This window comes from Anopheles maculipalpis, chromosome 2RL (assembly GCF_943734695.1).
Source record: "Anopheles maculipalpis chromosome 2RL, idAnoMacuDA_375_x, whole genome shotgun sequence".
Classification (NCBI taxonomy): domain Eukaryota; kingdom Metazoa; phylum Arthropoda; class Insecta; order Diptera; family Culicidae; genus Anopheles; species Anopheles maculipalpis.
Window position 1 is genome coordinate 68,815,726 of NC_064871.1, and position 20,537 is coordinate 68,836,262.

At 43.4% G+C, this 20,537-nt stretch overlaps 2 protein-coding genes across 6 annotated transcripts in view; one reads left to right on the forward strand and one right to left on the reverse strand.

Moving 5' to 3' along the window:
• LOC126568795 (protein O-mannosyl-transferase Tmtc3) overlaps positions 1-8,196 on the reverse strand; it is a 168,453-nt gene extending 160,257 nt beyond the window's left edge. Inside the window, exon 1 of the mRNA XM_050225428.1 lies at positions 7,883-8,196. Coding sequence (XP_050081385.1) covers positions 7,883-8,068 — 186 coding nt within the window. The 5' untranslated portion in view covers positions 8,069-8,196. The remainder of the gene's footprint in view (positions 1-7,882) is intronic.
• The window catches only part of LOC126556291 (clathrin light chain), a 358,662-nt gene that overhangs the window by 217,948 nt on the left and 120,177 nt on the right, over positions 1-20,537 (forward strand). The window lies entirely within an intron of this gene.

The window sequence follows — 20,537 nt, forward strand, 5'->3', positions numbered from 1 at the left end:
TATGCCCATGAATGGTTAATGTTTTGCCACCTTCATTTCGTTCCGCGTGGCACAACAACGCACACAGCGGCATAAAGATACATACATACTGAGCGTTTCTGCGTAGCCACGGCTTATGCGGATGCCATGATGTACGTACCGGTGTTGCTAATGAACCACTTGCCACAAACCAACCCAGCAGGTCAAAGTTGTCGTTTAAATTTAGCTCACCAAAACGGTAAAACGATCGGAGAAAGAAACAAACTTGTCTTTTGCCCATCTTCTGTTCGCGTTCGTGCGGATCTCGAGTGAGTGAGGGGAAGATTTTTTTAAACAGATTTCTCGCATTTTTGGGCCAAAAGTATCATGGGCAAACTTTTCCCACTCTTCAATAACGAGCAACTTGCATGATAGCCCGCTGAAAGATGAAAAGAACCAAAAGTATTAAAATTAACGCTGCTTCGTCTCATCGTCATTAAGGTAGGAAAAGCAAAAAATAGGCCTTATAAAATAAATAGGGGAAATAAAAAGAAATGAACTTTTCCCCAGTTTAAAGGTTATCAACACATTACGTAAAACGATTGGTCTGAACGCAGTCTTGTCCAGCTAGAAGTGATGATGAAAACTGATCACAGTCTAGCGCCATTTCGCCACCATTCGCCTTCATTCTGTTTCAATGTCAATACCTAGATTGACCATGTGGAATACCTATAATAATGTTCAGTCCGCAAGAGCCTGGCGAATGTAATTCGCTACACAATTGTTAACTCACTAAGATATTCAAAGTAGTGACTCCTCGATTGTACTTCTGATCATCTTTCTCTCACAAAAAAATGAGAAAATTTCGTTAAGACAGAGTCCATGTCGTAGAGGAGCTTCGAATGGAGAAAATTCTTTCAAATTTTCAATTTCTTGCTGTAGTAATGGCCGATTAGCATCCGGTACTCTTGCACGTATCTCATCATTTAATTGCTGAAGGTGCTGAGTTTTGCCTTGAGGCACTTGAAGATTTGGTCCTTGGCCGGGGTATCATAGCACGAATTTTTAATCCCTGTCTGTATATGAGTACTTTCAGTGAGATCCTCAACCCAATGGCGTCTCAAGTCATAAGCGTATGATAGGCTCTGACTTTCTTTCTTATCAGGCACTACAACCGCTTTGCGGTCTTGGCCTGCCGCAGCCGAATCCGGAACCGCTCACGGTCCCGCGCCGTCGTCTGCCAATCCGTTGTCTCGGCATCGATGGCGGATGATTGCAGGCCATCTTTCCACCTCAATCTGGGCCTACCACGCCTCCTCTGTCCCTGTGGAGGGCCTAAAAGGACTTTCTGAGCTGGGTCGTCCGGTGCCATGCGTATAACATGGCCAGCCCATCGGAGCCTGGCGAACCTAATCGCTGCACCTTCTGAGCATCTTCCTCTCGAACGCCGATAAGAGGGTTTCGTCTGTTTTGGACAGGGCCGCCATGTCTAAGAGGCATATGTGAGTACTTGGACTATAAAGGTACGATACAGTCCCAGCTTCGGCCGTCGCAACAGGTTTTTTGAGGGTTCAACTGCTGTTCAGTCATCTTTTCCAAGATTTGTCGCATGGTGAAGATCTGGTCAGTGGTAGATTTCCCGTTTCGGAATCCTCTTTGATAGTTTCCAACTATCCGTTCAACGAATGGGACAAGATTATCCTGAAGGATAAGGGAGAATATTTTGTAGGCGGTATTCAACACCGTAATACCCCTTTAGTTGTTGCAGTCCAACATATCTCACTACTTGCCTAGATTCCAATCACAAGGCATCGATACCCTAAGCCATACCTCAGTAGCAAGTTGATGAACCTCCTTTTCTAGTAAGGCACCTCCGTTTTTTACCAGTTTGGCTACGATTCCGTCGGTTCCAGGTGCCTTATTGTTCTTCATATGATGATTGTGATTATATGCTGATCGGCTCTGACTCAACTTAAAAATGGTAATAACATTAGTTGTCTCCAAATTTCGTATGGTTCTTTCTAACGCTAAGTTAGAGGAAAATAGACACGTTGGTCACCCGCAGTTTTTCTTGTAATTGGCTTTAACGACCTTCACGTTAACAGCAGCTATGATTCCGGTGTCGCCATTGTCTTTGTTACCGGACGACAAGGTCACATTATTAAATCTTATTACAAAAATACATTTCTTCGAGGAGGGCCTGAGGCTGAACGCGGACGGCTATGTGTAGTTGCTGGACACAGTCGTAAAGCCCTGGATAACCAAAGTGTCCAATGATAAGCCGTATCTGTGGCAACAAGATTCGGCACCATGCTGTATCAGCAAGTCTTGTGGGCCATTAGACGACCGGCATAACTAAGAATGGTCTTAATGACCCTTTCCAAGAAAACGAAAAAGTTATTAAACATAAACTACAATCGTACACGTAAAACTAGATTAAAGTGCAAGAAGAAGAACCCTAAACATTAATATTGCATCTACGTGAAATCTTCTTGGGTTGTGGTTTTCCAACTTATCAAAGCAACAATTTTAAACCATCGCTCACTTGTACCAATTCACTTTCTCTCCTGGAGACCCATGGACATATTCTGGTATACTCTAAATTGAAAGACATTTTGTAGTAATCATTGTAGCGCGGGAAGAGCACAGTATCGAATATCCCTAATCGAATCAAAGGCTACCTGAAGCGACAGGGCACGGAAGGCAGACAAGATTCTGTTCCCTGCACGTTTCGCCATCCCATCAACATCACTCATTTGCCCATAAGCCGAAACGAGATTTTCGGTCGCGATCCATCACACAGGACGTGAGTGTGCGGAACCGCCTGATTAAATCTTCATCATTCGCTGGCTGCATCGGCTTTTCGCATCGATGACGAAATTGATTCCGTCAATTTTCGCCCTACCCGGCCCGGTGTGTTCCGCTTTCCCGTTGACGGCAATACCCTCGGCACAAAGCTGTCAACATACGTGTGCCGTGCTGTCAGCCGTTTGACGATCAGCTCAGCAGCGGCAGCCTTCTTTGGGGCAGAATCTTGAGAGTCACTCGGCTTTTGCACAAATTTTTGCCATTCCTCCCCGTTTGATGGGTTTGCCGGGGTTTGACGAAGCGAAAACGAAAGATCCAAAGCTTTTCACGTTTCCGGCGTATAAAATGGAAAGCGTACGCGCGTACCCATCAGCATGATGGGGCGGCGTACGTGCGTAAATGTATGCGTTACAATTTATTCTTTCTTTTAGCCATATTTTTGGCCGCACTCTGCCGAGGAAATGAAAGCGATCATGTCACGATGGTTTTGTGGTGAAAGGAAGTACAAATGATTTATTTTTCCTACAAGTGACGTGTACAAATTTTCCCTCACCGCATCAAGAGATAACATGAATGTCATTAGCGTGGAAAAGAAATTGTAAATTCATAACGATTTGGAAGTTATTAGCAACGATGCTGTTTTATTTATAAACCCGTGTGGCAAAGGTTAATGTACTGTAAATTCTTGCGTAAATCGTAGATGGCGGTCTAATGGGATGCTCAAGATCAAGCATTTCGGTTCGAAATTAAGATATTCACTCAACATTTCTTGGGATTAATAATCAATTCCTCGAAGAATAATGCATAGATTCACATTCAAAACAGTACTAAAAATGGTGAAAATAATCACCAAACAGACGAGCAACGTTTTCTATCTCGCAAAACCATATCAGATACAGTCAAAGCTACTTCAAGCTACCCCACTTAACCATGCAACGCCATCAATCTAACGTCGTTGCCATCTTCTTCCCGTATCGCACGCATTCCGCCGGAATGAATGAACTTCCGCCATCGCAACAAGCAATGTCAACATCCGCCGTTGAAAGACGCACGGGCTGGAAACAGAGCATGAAACGCAAGTTTTGTAATTTTGGCAAGAAGCAAGCAGCTTTACCTTCAAGAACATATTTTTTTGCAGGTTGAATGAAAAAGATAAAAGAGAAGAAAACATAAGATCGGATGTTTGTATAACAAGCGAACTAACAAGGTACATTTTGTACTCAAGTAGAGAGCAAAAGCAAGAGAGAGAAGAACGCGAACTGCACACAAAACAGTAAGCATTACATTTAATAAGAAGGTCACCTACATTCAGCGAAGTAATCGAACTTCGAACTTGTACTTTTCGCGTAAAAGCAACCACCCTCGCTTTACCTGGTACAAAAACCATACATGGAACGGCCCGGCAGCACCTAACTTTTTTCCGAACAAAATACATTGTTTCGTATTGCTTGCCAAAAGGTGCCACGGAAAGGCGTTGCAAAGGCGTATAACGCAACAAACAAAAAAAAAAAGAAAATGGAGACCTACGACATTCATGGTGGAATGATTATGTTTCTCGGTTGACTGGTATTTTCTGTATCGAGAGGAGATGGTGACATTTTCTCGCCTCCCAAAAAGAGACGAAAGAAAGAATTCCTAAAGTAATTCAATGCCGTGGAACAGAGGAAACATATTCCCTTTCCTCAACAGCCCATTGCCCACAAGACACACGTGGCAGAAGGACACATCTTTTAATATACTATCGTGTAAGTCTTTGTGCGACGATTTCTTTTCTGGTTTGAGTTCTCCCCGTTTAACCACGCTTCCTTGCTTCCTTTCAGAGTGTACGTATGTATGTGTGTGTTTCTTTGAGTCTATTTACCCTAGAAATTGGTTCGTGAGCTTCTTACACCTCCCAGGAAGCAGGAGGAAACACGTGAGCAGCTTTCTTCTGGATGGAGGCTCACGCGGAAACAATCCTCACGAACCCAATCTCGACCAGCAGCGCAAAAGGCGGGAACGCATGTCAAAACCATGTGTCACTTAAGGCGCTGTTTCACTCGGAAAAACGCGTACCTGGTAAAATCGCTCGAGAATACAGCCAAACCAGGCAGGGAGTTTTCTCCTGCGGGAGAAAACGACGACGGCACGGTGTGTGCCTGGGAATTTAATGTGATAAAAGCGTAAGAAAATGGAACGGAAGCGACACATTAAAGCTGTGGCGCTTCAACCCACCTCCCCCTTCCGGGGTGCCCCCTTGATCCGCTACTTTTGCATGTGACAAATACAACTCCCTCTCAGGAGGGGGGCAAAGCATGCGTTCTCTCGAGCGTGTGAAGCAATATTTCTCTGTCATTTATGTTTTACTTATGCATGCAGCTTACACAGCGTGTGCCCGGTGTGTGTGTGTGTGTGTGTGTGTGTGCCGAATGTCCTATTTCCCAATGTTGCTCGTTTCGGAGTGTTGATGTTTTCTTTTTTCCTCGCTTGGCTGTGAGTGTGTGTTGGTTAATTTGGTTCTTTGTTTTCTTTCACCGTAAGTCGAACAACAAAATACGAAAATAATCACTGAAGGTAAGACTTTAAATGTCTCCCGTGTCTGTCTGCTTGTGCCAGGTTGGTGTTCGTGGTAATGGAGAGTGATTTGTCACTCTTTGCATGCTTTGTGCGTTCGGGTACGCTTCTGACGCAATTATCAAATAATTCGACATGATTACGCATCAAGACGGCTTGGTTGGTAGGTGGAGACTGAAGGTTAACACGAAGATTTTTCCGACCTAATTAATTAGGAAATTTTGAGACGTTTCTGCTGTGAAACGATAAAGTTGTGTTAATAAAAGCTCATGAATCAAACGCTTAATTCGAACATTGTTTTAACGAAAGATTAACAACTTTAAATCACAATAAAGCACAGCCACACAGGAATACAATCATCCTTTCTATGCCATTACGATTTACGACTATCCAGCCGATCGAGATCAATCAATTTTATTCATACCAACGAACGTTCGTCCCACGCGACGACAATTCGTCGACAAAACTTTCCGGCACTCGTCGAAAGTGGAAATAAATAAAATCATAAAAGTCGCTCAAACGGCACGCACCGTTCTTACCGCACAATACCAATCGATTTGACAGCAATCAACCTGAGGATTTATCCTGGTCCAGGGATGAAAAAACCAGCTTTCCAACCACCACTCCTGGTTGAATACAACAAAAAAGCCCTGTAGCGTGTTTATTTTATTCCCGTTTTAGCGCCAGTTGAAACAGCGAAACCAACGTGTTGTGCTTTGAACTTTCCGACACAATTCTAATTAATTGGAAGCAATCGATGATAATGAATAACGAATGCTTCGAAAATGTGAACAGGAAGCACCCTTCGCTAAACTGAAAAGAAGAAAACATCTTTCCAAAATATAACCGCCATGGCACCAGTTGACTGTCTGAAGTTCTTCTTTTTTCACCTCAACTCAACGAAAAACCAGCTCGCACACATGTGACCGATAACATAAGCCGAGCTTTACTTTTATTTAATTAATAAAATAGCATTAGAACTGATTTGCCGTGTCCACTTTTCGGCCGTATATCGAACAGTTTCGATTTCGATTTCATACCCTACCGATTCAAAACGTGCAAACGTTGCGCTGCGGCCAAAAATATCCTGCGCGTGAGAAAAATAAAGTCTGCACATTAAATTGTCCCTTTTTGAGGGTGGAGCAGCCATACAGAGATATTCTGCCCCACCACCGAGCTCGGGCACTGGCTCGATTTCATTCCCGCAACCCGTCCAAAATAAGCGTTATGAATAATGCAAACCCTGGCCGGGCTCCTGTGTATCGAGTAGCTTTCCGAACCGAAACGGGACTACCGTAGCCGTGGGCTTTATTATACAGAAAAAAAAACCTCTCTCAATACACCCGAGCATACCCGAGTTCCACGGCGTCGTCCACGGCTCCGGGACAGGATCAGAGGGCCTCCGGGAACCCGTGCAGAATATTTAACACCGGCGAGTCCGGGGCGAGCCGTCCGGCCGTAAATGGTTCGTTCGTTTTCGGTCGGTTTTCTCCTGGGAACTGTGCCCTGCAGAGTTGGTTGGTTTTGTACCCCGTGAGAGGAAGGCTTATTTTATTTGCCGAAGGTTCGTATTTCGATGACAACTGCTGTCGCCGTTCTGGGGGACTGAAAATTGGTTACCCCGTTTGGCACGGATTTAGCGAAAAAAAAACGGTGTGGCACACAAAAACAAAAAGGGCTTAAAACGTGGAGTGTTTGGCCATCATTAGAGGCTTTAAGATGATATTTTTAGATCGCATTTGGTGGTCTAATTGTGTGGGCATTTGATTAGTAATTGAGGATTAAAGTAGAAGAAATTTTTATGTACATGTGTGTTGCAGTTTGCAAAGTAATAATGACTAAATTTAAACTCACATCCAAAACGTATTCGTCACAAATTCATCATCACAACTATCTACGATACGCTTCATCTTATTGTTGAACCGTAAAACATGGACAATCCTTCCTAAAACTAGAAGCCCCCACTGGTGATTTCACAACTTTCGTCGAAAGCCCAGTAAAAACAACAACACCATACAATGTGCACATAAAATGACTCGCACCCTGAAAATCCCCAAAGGAAATCTGCCGAAATCATTCGCCAGGACAGGAGAGTCCTTTTTGGGGCAATTCCCGCAAACGATCGATAACTAGACCAACACCAAATCCTATTTACACTTTTCCAAACACCAGCAGCAGACCTCTAGCTGCCAGTTTATAGGTTTGTGTGTGTGTGTGTGTGTGTGTGTGTGTGTGTGTGTGTGTGTGTTTGTGGCCGGCGCGTCCCAGGAAAGGTACAGTATGAATTTCCAATTTAATGACCCCAATAATTTAGTGCGCAATCGTTGCGTAAATTAAGGTGGGCCTGTAACCTAATCCTTGGGCCGGTTTTTGGGTGCCTCGAAGGATAGCTTTCTCGCATAAAACTGGTCGCTCACGAAGGTTAAGTACACCTTTTCACTTGGGGATGAAAAAAAAAAACTGGGACATGACTTATACTTGAGACGATGTATAAAACCCGGAAGCAAAAATGGTTTTTCAATCGATCGACCTTTCACACAAACTTGCCTACGGGTACACTTACCTTGTGCATCGGAGTACCCCAGAAATCGTTGAGAAACACGTTCTTGATCGACGAGTGAGGTCGCAGGTCACGATTCTCCTTGATCGCACTGATGTCGTCGAATACGAAGCCACAGTTGAGACTGTTGTGGTAGCACAGTACGCACACCAGCGCAATGAGCGCCCCGTACAGATGATGGGTCGCCATCTTGCTCCGGACGTCTAGCAGGACGTATGATGACCAGCAGTCCGGATCACCGGTTTGATGAACGCATCAGCGGTGGGAGGAATCGAGAATTTCACCACCGAAGGACACTTTTCCGCACGTACAAATATGGGGCGCGATAATCGCTCTCTTTCGGTCGCACCACAGTTTCAAAAGCCTGCAACGAGGGAAAAACGAGAGAGAATTTTATGAGATTAGCGAGATTGTACCATTTTTTTTTTGTTCGTTTCGTCGAGTTTCGTTCGACCATCGCGTGAAGCAACTTTTTGCCGTGGAAAATATTATCCAGATTAAAATTTGACAACATGGCAACGTCTTTCCAGTTCTTTAGGTTTTCTTTACCCGATAAAAGTAGGTTCATGAGATTGAGCTGTTTTTTTTTTTTTTTTGCTTCTGCAGCCATTTAAAGTCCAACAAACTTTGTTTCTTACCCCAGAGAATCTCCAAGAACGACAAAAAAAAGAATGGTTTCCATCTAAAATATGGCAATACCTGCTTCTTAGTCACCAATCTTCCTCCCGGCCACTGCCTACTGGGCCAATTCAACAAACCACCGACTTTGGGTTAAAACTTCTTCCTTGCTTGCCGAAGTTTTAGCCACTCTTACCACCAACGATAGGACAGGAGAGTGCGTAATTTCTGCAGCACAATCTCTGCACAGCTCCCAAAACTACCGTCGGTAAAGTCATTTTCCCACGTGCAGCGTTTCAGGCAGACCTTTTCCAACACTAGCACTGCACCGGCACACCACACATTGCTTCCTTATGTGGCTCAGTAGAAAAGGATCGGTTTACACGGGTGGAGAGCAAAACAAGCAAAGTTCGACACCGTCTCATCCTTGTTTAAAATTTGCCGCTACGATTAAACCTCATCCGGAAAAGGTAAACTAAACTCAAGACAACCCCGAAGACGAACCTTTTCTTAATAAGAAAATCGGCACCGGCGAGAATGTGAGGGTCCTGGTACGTCATCAAGCTGCATCTACCGCAAACAGAGCAACCTTTACTTGCGGGAAAACTAGTCAAGGGAGAGCCTTTTTGACGCTACCGGTAAGTCTTGTCTGCATTGAGTATATTTTCTATGCGCCTTCCCAAGTAGTGTGTATTACACGACCATAGTTGGTGGACGCATTCATGTTTTTTTGTTGAGAAAAACAGAACCACAGATTGAAACAAAACCATAAAGGAACTGTGAATTGCAAAGTATGTGAAGGTAGATATTAAATATTTACACTGGGCCATAAACAACACGTATTGATCTCCGAGAGGTTCATCAGATAAGCTTCTTACAATTGTTGAACATATGGTATAAAGTGCAAAATCTTACTTAACAACTTACAGTTTCTGTTACAACTACTCAACATCAAATCATAACACAATCATTTCGATCATTAAATGATTGAACGTGTCGTTGGGCGCATACTTCCTGCTCATTAATTCTAAAGCCAATTACAATCTGTCACGCTTCCCCCGCACCTGCTACATCCGGAGCACGGCAACACGGAACAACATTTATGCCACAATTTATCCACAGAAACAGCATCATATACCAGCAGCTGGTTTCTCCACTGTCTGTTCGCTCCACTAAGAAACATCAACCATCTAACTAGCGACTTTTCCAAACTTTCATTTCAAGATGAATCGTACCGCACCGAAACAACTCGGGCAAGGAGCTGGCTGGCTTAGAGTTTTATTATTAAATCGCACGCACATTCAACACATCCGCCACTTATCATCGCGCAAAAATCCACGTTCCGTAACGTGAGCCGATTAAAGTTATGAATTCTTCCCGCGAAAACCTCCGACACGCCTTGCAAGAGGCCAGCTTGCAGAACAACGGCAGCACAACGTTCGGCAGCTACCGTCCGGAAGGTGCGTACCGTTGACAAGCGACAGCACTTCCGGCGAACTTCCCGTTCACTGCGCTATCGTACGGTGGATGAAGTTGTACAAATTCCACCAAAACCCACGCGAAATCCTCGCTGGAGCGACCGGAACGTGAAAACCCTGTAGAACAATTTCTGCCCTGCCCCCAGCTGGTTCTAACGTTAGTCGCGCCGATCGTTGAACGGTAGGCAACACACACACACAATATCGTGAGGAGGTAGCGGAGGTGGTCCATTTTTCCTGAGGCAAGCTAAATTCTAGCTTTCTTGTGAGTGTCTTGGATGGATGGATAAAGCTTGTTCGTAGGCAATAGTTTAGGCAAAAGGCCGAAGAGTAAAGGGCGGATGATAAACTTTAGTCCAGCAGCGGATGAACGTTTCGGCGGTACGGAGATAGCTAAAACCGAATGGGCAAATTTTACCATCACAATTCTAACACCACAATTTAGAAAAGAACCAGAATGCCCTAACAGTTTTATTTTTAGCGATAACAGTCAGTAAAATTAAAGGGGCTTGTAACACGAAAAACCTATTTTATAGATAAAAAACAATTCCAAGACAATTATAAAATCGTTTTTCTTCTCTTGTATCGTTTTACTGAACCAAACGAGCAACTGGAAAATAAAAGCAGTACTTCGGACGGGTATTTTTTCGTGCCGAATATGCCTAAACCCACATATTTCTCGGTTTCTGATAGTTAATCGACATCAAAGTGCTTCTTGATAAAGAAGCCAAGCAAGATAGAATCTTGCGATATTTACAGTTTTGGTCGAAAATGGTTCATGAATTCATTTTTATTTATACTTCAATCGGTTGGATCAGCAGCACAGCATACGTTTACAATAATACAAATTAAATTGAAATGTCCTTTTTGCAAAGCATTGCAAGGAACACGTTGCTTCTGATAAAATGTCGCATTTACCAGTGAGTGGTAGCTGGCGAAAATGGTTGCCAAAAACCAAGGTCATACCGTTAAACGCTTGGACGACATAAACGGAAGACGACAGCTGTGCCGGTCCAGTGCACGATTCTGGCACCTTTCCTGCAACCGGGGGCTTTGGCTTTGTGTGCGTGTTCCGTTTTTTTTTTTGTTACAATTTTTTATACTTTTATTCCCTCCACAGCTACAAGAAAGCTGGTTACTTGGCCGTCATTTTCGATACTATCGGTAGTGTTATCATGCATGGCCCACCAGCAGCACCAGCTTGGCGTCGAGAAGAAACACGAACGTGCGAAAGACTCCAAAAAGGCCTCCTCCGCGAAATGGAAGGCAACAAAAAACCAAACACCTCCAAAAAGACCACGAATAGCATGGACGTGCAGTGAAAAGCAAAAAAAAAAAAAGAAGCGAAAGGCCACATCGCCAACTGCCAGCGGCATTTAAAATGAATGGCACTGGGAAAGCAAAGATGAAATTTAGCACCACGATGTCGTGCTGAATTTTAAGTGCCACTCCTGTGCGTATCGTCCATCGTCCATCGGCGGAAAGTTGGACGTTTTGTTCCTGGGCTAACACAAAAAAATAGGTGAAAACCCAGCACACTAACCAGCGTACAGTAGTAGAAACAAGCAGCAACAGGCCGCCTGCTTCAGTCGCGCTTCCGTATCGGAAAACTGGAACAAAAAGACTCTTTTTGGGGTTTTTTTTTTGGGAGACGAAGAAAAACCTTACGTCACCGAATGGAGTCGAAAAGTCTGGTCGCCCTCAATTGCTTGTGCAGAGAGCGCGCGTAAAGTGGCAGCAAACAAAACAAAAAAACGCCGTACGCAGAAATTTGCACTATGGTCGTCCTTGTTTGAGACTTGCTGGCTAGGTTTGGCGACTTTGAGAGTACAAAAAAAAAATGGCAGAACGACAAAAAAACAACAAAAATCAGCAACTGGACAAGCACATAAAGGAAACGGCTGCAAGGCAGATGAACAAATCGGACCGAATTTTTACGCTTCGCAAGAAATATTCCACCAGCGCAGATCTGCGACTCATGGCCAATTATCGTCTCGCTTCACTGCCACAGCATTCCCTGTCCCAGCGCCTAATTTTTACTTTTCCAATGCTGCTGTTGGCTGTGTGTACGCTTGAAAAATGTTGATAAAGTATTATTAAATCATAGCGTAGAACGCCATCGTAAAACTCGACAAGAATTTAGGATCATGTGATTTGACACGGATATTGGTCCTATAAGGAAAAGGAAAGTGACGGCACTCACATGGAAAATCACTCCAAAGTAGCTGGTCAAAGCAACAAAAACTAAGGCTCCACTTCAAACGCTATTCTAGAATTCCAAAACAACTAGGTACAAGTCCCAACAAAAAAAAAAAAACAAACTACAGAGACCTTAAAGCTCAAGTCTATATAGACTCTCAACACACTAAGAGCTGTAGAATCCAACCGTGCCATGGAAGAGAAAAATTTGCCTTCTGCAAGGCTAAAATTACCGTCCGAATTGACGATTTCCACCCTTCTTTGAAGCGTAACAAAAAAAAAAAAAACAACGCTAGGATTTACCACCACGAACAAATGGTTTATAGTGTACAGTTGGACACTTGGCCAAAACCGGGTTTGCCCTTTTGCGTCGACACAAACCGTACGGCTCGTTTTATATCGCCCACTTAAATGCACATGCTTACCCCGTCGGTAAAAAGAACCACAGGAAACCACTGCCGGGGCGAAAAGAACAAACAGTACCACAAGACGAAAGCTTTTGAAATAGGAGAGAGCAACGAAACGGGACAATACCGGTCGACAGGATCCTTCTTCTCGCAAACCTGTGAAGTAGCATGTTTTTCAAACGATGCTGCCCAGACGCGCGCCCTTCTCGGACCAGTTATTTGAACCTTTTGCATAGCGCAAGGTTAAATTAAAAACAAAAATCTAAACTACAGTTGTTTGGATCGTTTGGGAAAAATGGACGCTAGACAAAACACGGAAAAAGTTTCCAGATTTGTTTTGTATTATTTTTATAATTATTTTCAACAGAGGATTTCGACTAGCGATATTCGAACCTTTGCTGAACTTAATTATTTTATTAATTTATTGTAAATATGACAACTTGTTTCATTTTCAATTAGTGATCTGAGTAAATATTTTAAGATTATCGACTTCAAGTCGGCCTTCGATACCATAGATCGAAATGAGTTATGGAACATAATGCAGCGACACCACTTCCTCGGAAAGCTGATCCGGCTGTTAAAGGCTAGACTGGAGTGCAGTGCAGAGTGAGAGTATCAAGCATGTTGTCGGAATCTTCTGAGGCAAGGGAACGGACTCTACTGTCTACTGTCCAATATAGCCTTGGAAAGTGTCATACGAAGCGCGGGGCTAGACAACGACATTCGTGGACCGATTCTCTATCGATTTCTTCAATTTCTTGGCTTCGCGGATGACATTGATGTTGTTGGCAAGCCATGCAAGCATTGATAGAGCCCGAGTGGGAAGCAGCGTGTTAGTCGACGGCGACAACCTCGAGGTAGTAGAGGAGTTCTGCTATCTTGGGACTGTCCTAACTTCGGATAACGATGTCAGCAGCGAAATTCGGAGACGCATTGTCCAGGGGAATCGTGCCTACTACGGCCTTCACCGTCTGCTTAGATCCAGAAGACTTCGAGACCGCACGAAATGTGAGATATATCGCACACTGATTCGCTCGGTGGTCCTATATTACCACGAGTCTTGGACCATCCGAGAGGAGGATGCAAACGCTCTTGGCGTGTTTGAGCGGCGCATCCTCCAGATCATCTTTGACGGTGTGTTCGAGCTTGGAGTGTGGAGAAGAAGGATGAACCACGAGCTTGTTGAGCTATACGGAGAACCGGACATCCAGACGGTAGCAAAGACCGGCAGGATACGATGGCTGGGGCATGTTATGAGGATGCCGGACTCATGCCCTGCCAAGAAGGTATTCGTGAGCGACCCCCAGTTCGGCGCGAGGCGTCGTGGAGCACAGTGAGTTCGTTGGGTGGATCAGGTGAAGGGTGACCTGTTGGAGATCGGGTGCCTACATGGATGGGAAGCTGCAGCCAGGGATCGAGTGTCCTGGAGATATATTGTTGTCCGGGTCATGTCACGACGACGTGCTCTTTAAAAGAGCAGGCCAACATGAGTGAGTGAGTGAGTGAGTTAAGATTTGGCCGTTTGTTTACAGAGGCTTTGGGTCTCATTCGCCCCTTTTAAAGTATTTCAGGATAAAAAGCGTTTTATGAAATAGCTAAGTAGCGAGTTTTATGATAAATTAAGAGTTTTTGAAATTCAACAAAGGATATTTAAATCATTTTATAGGTTTACATTCCAAACAAATGTCATTTCGAATACTGAGAAAAAAATGTTTCTTATCGTATACGCCTTCTGATTTAATTTGTTTAATTTTAACAACCAAACTAATCATCATAAACCATGGAATTACGATAGAATAAATTACCAATAGACCGTGTAGCTGTTTTATGTGCTGGATTTTCAAATTCAAACAAGCCCGTTGGAAAAATAAAACAGCTTTATAACGACAAAAGGCGACACACCAATAGTGGCTTCAGACAACCTATATTCAACGACTCCGATGAAAGCCAAAGTCGACTGAAAGGCATAACCATATCATGATTAAAATAACCTTCGCATGCATAATCCAGCCCGGCAGCAGCGGTCACGAACCGTGCCGGGGCGAAGAAGCTCATCATCGGCAGTCTCAAAGCCCCCGAACGAAGGCTGGGAAAATTATGAATAATCCATTGTATAATGCACTTTCCGGTGAGCGCAGTTGGCAGAGCGTGAGCCAACCACCGGATCATAGAAGGAAATAAATTTTAAAACAAAAATAAAAAGCGACGAAAAATGAAAGCAAAGGACGAGAAGCAACTTTCAAGAACCGCGCTAGGGATGTGCAAGAATGCCGTCGTTAAGGCCACTATAAGAGGAAGTAGAGAAAGAGATGGACAGGGAGTGACAGCGCTTTAAGTTTGCCTGTAATATATTCCGTCCTTCTGGAGCACACACACACACACATGCACATCTAAAGGAATTGAATTAATTTTCTCACACATCGTAGCGCGAACTTAGCGACTTATTAGCTCGCATCCTAAGCATAATCACACAGCATTTCCCACGCCCGTAAAGGAACGCGCACATAAACAAGGACACAACGTAACGATGCATGGTTCGCGGGACACAAGGTTTAGGTCGATAGGACAGATGAAAGCTAGCTTCCTTACTGGGTCAGTCAGCTCCGGTTGTGCTCCGTGCTAAACTGGATCCGCTTCTTTGCCAAACAACCGTTCAACGTCACGTCAATGGCCAGCCCAGGCACGAAAGATGATGTGACTTTTATTCACCTATGCTCAAAGTAAGACAAAAAAAAAGGTAAGCATCGATGGTAAAACCTTGAAGCACCGGAGGAAACCTGGGTTGGAAAATGGTTACGGCCCGGCTCATTAGTTTGGCTGCGGCGAAGTGTCTGTCTTCTGGGACTCGCATCGCTGCCACCTAGAAGGAACGGAAAACTTCTTCCACAGCATGACTTTTCCCTACTACCTTGCGTCTTTCTCACACACGCGCCGATGATGGTCCAATGGGGATTGAAATGGCGCAAGTTTCCTTTTTATCTTCTTTATTCCCACCACGTCCCGTGCAGTACGGGCCCTAAAAGTTGCTCCTTTCCCAGCAAGAAAGCGCAGGAAAATGTGAGCTCAGACCGAACCGCAAGGAGTTACGAATGGACCTTCTTATTCGGGGAAAACTCACAAGGCCGCGGCGGATGGGGGGAAGGGGGGGAGGATTATGGCGTGATGGAAAATCGATAAAGGTGAAAGATTTTGCCACTGCATCAACAAAAAAAAACCGCGCCATTACATTACGCAAATTCCCGGGGCCCACAAGAAATTCCGCGCACTAATAATCATTCATGATTGGGGCTACCGAATGATATTTATGCTCCCGTGGGGATGGTTGGAATCCGTCCAGAGAATTGTGGAATGTTTGGAAAGGAGAAGCAAATGAAAACTTTCAAACGCAGCAGCAAAGTGGCAAGAAAGATGGTCAAAGCGTTTTAATACGCTTTAATGAGAAGTTTTTGGCATTAATAATCATAATTTATTGATGTAATATAAGCAGCCCCCCGGGCTGTCCAGATGCCAGAAACAGTTGCGATACCGGCCGTTCATACAGTTTTATAAGGTATCGAATCTCGCAGACGCAAACTGATCCCCCATAATAATATCAAGAAGCCTTGTGCGCAATTATCGGACCGGTGACGATCTAAGAAGACTTTAATACATCGGAACTTACTGTGAATTCGACATTCGTTTTATATTAATTAATTTACGTCCTGTAGAATCGCCAATTTCTTGAGTTCTTCATTTTGGCTTAACGACCTTCTAAAATCACGCCGGCCACTGCCGATATCACGTAGTTGGATAGTCAGTTTTCACTACGTGGAGACGAACCGGATGGGATTTGAACTCTGGTCCTTCCGTTTGAAGACCAGCGCCGCTGTCATATATACCACTAGATCGCCCCTAATTTTTTGATCTATTTATGTTTAGATTAAGTTGCTTAAAACACAGCAGGACAAAAACTAGTGATGTATAATTTCATCCGACCAATACTGCCATTTATATAACGCAAGAACTAAAGCTTCCAAATTGCTTTCATGGTACACGCTACAAAGGTCTGTACCTTTTAGTCATTTCAGTTGTGCAACCAATATCGTTAATCGAATCCTTATCGTAAAAAAAACTCGATCCATCACACCAAGTTTAGCAAACTGAAATTGGGTATTGGGCAGCATGATAAATTGATTTCAGTCACGAATTCCAAATGAATCCAGTTGATTAATACATTTCACCTGATGCTTTGCGAACGCGGGTATACGTTTTGAAAATTTACATCTGCATGAGCAGGTGCTTTTCGCCCCAATTTTTATTTAGAATTTCTACGTCAGTTGTTGAAATTAGTTTTTTTTTTTTTATTCATAAGGGACGGCCAGGCCGTATTGCTGTTGAAATTAGTTACTTGTTTAAAATTAATGGAAAATATAATGGATTAAAATTAAACATAGCATTTTATGAATCTTCTTCTTGTCTTTCGACTCTATAGCCTCGAGAAAGAGAAGTATGCAATTATTAGGCTCGCAAATAAATACCGACCGTTTAGAAATCGATGGAACCACTGCGGCCTGTTTGTTTACAAACGTCATAAATCAAGTGCGGAAATGACATAATCAAACTGTGCAACCCGATAAGTGATTATTTCGTGCGAGTAAAAGTTCGTAGTTCTTGATAATGTCTGATTTTGAGCCGGATAAGCGCTTTATGCGGGAGATGTTGCTGATGCTGAAGCGCATCGACAGCTTTCGGGTGTTTACGGCGATGCTGCTCTAGGTGAAACAAGGTGTCGGGATTGGTTTCGACGCTTTTGAAGCGGAGATTTCGCTGTGTAAGATGCTCAACGCTGAACAAATAACTATAACTGAAAACGTTTGCCGACGAAAAATTGACGGCTTTACTGGAAGAAAATCACTGCCAAACGCTAGAAAAGCTTGCAGCCGTGCTTGGTGTAACTTGTCGGGCCATATCATCACGGCTGAACGCGTTAGGCATAATACAGAAGGAGGGCAAATGGATACTACACGAGTTGAAGCCGCGGGATATTGAACGCAGACTCTTCAGATTCGCAGACTCTTCAGATTCGCAGACTCTCATGCCGCTGGTCCAGCGGCACAACAGAAAAGAGTTCCTGCACAGAATCGTGACGAGAAACGAGGAGTGGATTTTGTTCAGCAATCCTAAGCGCAAAAAATCATGGGGATCCCTTGATCATACCGCAACATCATCAGCTCGGCCGAACATCCATAGGTCGAAAGTTATTCTGAGTATTTGGTGGGACCAGCTCGGCGTCATCTACTACGAACTTCTGTAACCGGGAGAAACAATCACTGGTGAACGCTACCGGAAACAATTGATGAGTTTAACCTGTGAAAGACTACCTTACCCTCGAATGGGATACGAATCCCATACGAATACCCTCGAATGGGATGTTTTACCGCTCCCGCCGTTTGCACCGAATCTGACACCATCGGATTTCCATCTGTTTCGATCCATGGCACATGGATTGGCTGACCAGCAGTTTCCTTCTTATGGATAGATCCAGAATTGATTGGATACCTGGATTGCGTCGAAAAACATATCATTTATTTACCCAAAAGGTGCAAGAAAGTAATAAATAAAAATGGCCAATACTTTGATTGACCCAATTTCTAAAAAAAAGTAAAAATTACCTTATGAAAAAACGGCTGTTATTTATTTGCGCACCTAATACTTGGACTTGAATTACCCCGTAGCCAGTTAGTTTTGTGGAAAGGGAGACGATCGATATCTTGTACATATTTTCGAAAATTTTCTTAGAAACGAACTAGTTGTAATGTGTGCCTACACTCGAATTGTAAGTAATTCACGTTTTCAAGTAAAATACCCCGACAATAATGACTGCTAATAGCAGAACTCAACACAATTTAATAATTCCTAAGTAACAGCTTGCGATCCATTACACATAATGATGAATGAATATGTTAACTATAGATCTACCCAGAACAAAAAAACGCGTTTTAAGCTAATTCACCATCCTGCTGTTTTAACACACCAAAATGCAATTACTAGCATAAATCGGGACGACGGAATCTAATTAAAAGCCAATCATGTGCAACGGTTCGTGATACAAACCCACACACCAGACGCAATTGAGAGTAACCGACAGAATGCACCACGCCAAGCACAAATCTACACGCACATATACACACAATTTGTACACTAAATACTTTCAATTATTCCACACGATTGCACCATTGCGGCAAACATTACCAAAAATTTACTTGTAATTAAACAACTGCCTCCGTGGCTGCTGCTGCTTCTGCTGCTTACGGTCTTCATTATCAGACGACTATAAACCAAAAATGAAACAAGTTGACCTCGAAAATGAAACAAACAAATCAGTACCGGAGTGAATGGGAGAAATACAGCCTTTTTTAAAGAGGGGCTTATCAGATGTGTGTTTAATTTTGTATACCCTCACTCACCAACCTTGAGTAACTTGACTTGAGAGAAAACGATCTGTATTTAATGCAATGTACGCCTGCTGGTTCACAGCCGTTGTTGGATGTCAAAATAAAATTAACTATCATTTCATTACCACGACTGGCCAAGTCCAACTCCCATTTTTTAACCGTCCATCATCAGCTGAAAGTCCAACCGCTTTATGAATAGGTTCAAACTCAGCTTGCACTCAGAAATGGCGAGCAAGTTATCAGATGGTCAGAGTTCGACTGTGCCGTGCCAGAATCCCATCAGAATTTCATTGTTATTTTTCAGTTACACGAAAGTTATATTAAATTTTCTCACTCTTACACTCTCCCTCGGAGTCCTTTCCCTCCCCTGATGGTACCGGCCGCAGTTCATCTCAGTAACAACGAAAAACCTAACTTTACACTCTCATAATGCTTTTTTTCCCTTTTCTCGTCGATTCGTTCCCAACCGCACAGTGTTGCTTTCTGATATTCATCAGAATCGTTGCCATTTTCCTCCAATACACCAACACTGACGTCGAAGCAGCATTTCCACTTTTCGGAAAAGGCCTTAACTTTCTTCGCCAATTGCTTCGGGCTATTGGTTTGTGTTGTGAAACTGTTTCCCCGCACAGAATAACACATACACACGTACAGGAGAATACAGCAAGAAAACATACTTTTACTTATGTTTCGTCTGTATGAGGTTGTTTCGAAAATGTTGTCCCGAAGAAATGAACTCAACACCAACAGCAACCGAAAACCGCGATTCGGTAGGGCGCAGGACATACACGACTTGGCTTGGCGCGTGCAGCAGTGTCGGATCGTTTCATTTTGTACAAGAGAAAAAAAAAAGCATAGAAAAAACCTTATTCGATATCAAGAGCTCTCGGTTGCTAACTTTGAAACATTAAGACCCAAGAACACGAGGAACTGGGACAAGCGCATCGAGAAGGTGAGTTTGCAAACTGTTTTCTCAGCGACGGCGAGACACGGGTGCCGATACGAAAGAACAACATTTTTCGTGTTCGGAGATTGAAAATCGACGAATAAATGCAAGCAAAAACGTTGGTTTTGCTTGAAGAGTGAACAAATGTCGATTGCAGCTAGGCTAGAAAATGTAACTTCGAAGCAGAACAATGGTGCTGTCCCACAAGTCGCGTGTTTCAACTTATTAAGCTTCGTTGCGAAAAAGATAAAACTGATTCCTGAAATATGCACGGGAATGATTTGGAACGAAAAGACGAACTTTTATCTTTCAATCATAACAGAATTTCCCTTTTTGGCGAACGTACCACTCTAATGAAGTCCAAATTAGGGCGAAAAGGAAAATTACGCCTAATTTTAGTTACACCATGAAACGGCAGCTTGTAAAGCTAAAGGCAAATGCAAGTATCTTGAAGATGCATTTCTACGAAAGAGTGTAACAATGATAGTGAAATTTCTTTTTGTTTTCTTCCTTCTGTTATACAGGCAGTGGCTTTCTAAAATTCTTTCATTTGACAAAACAGTAATGTCACATTTT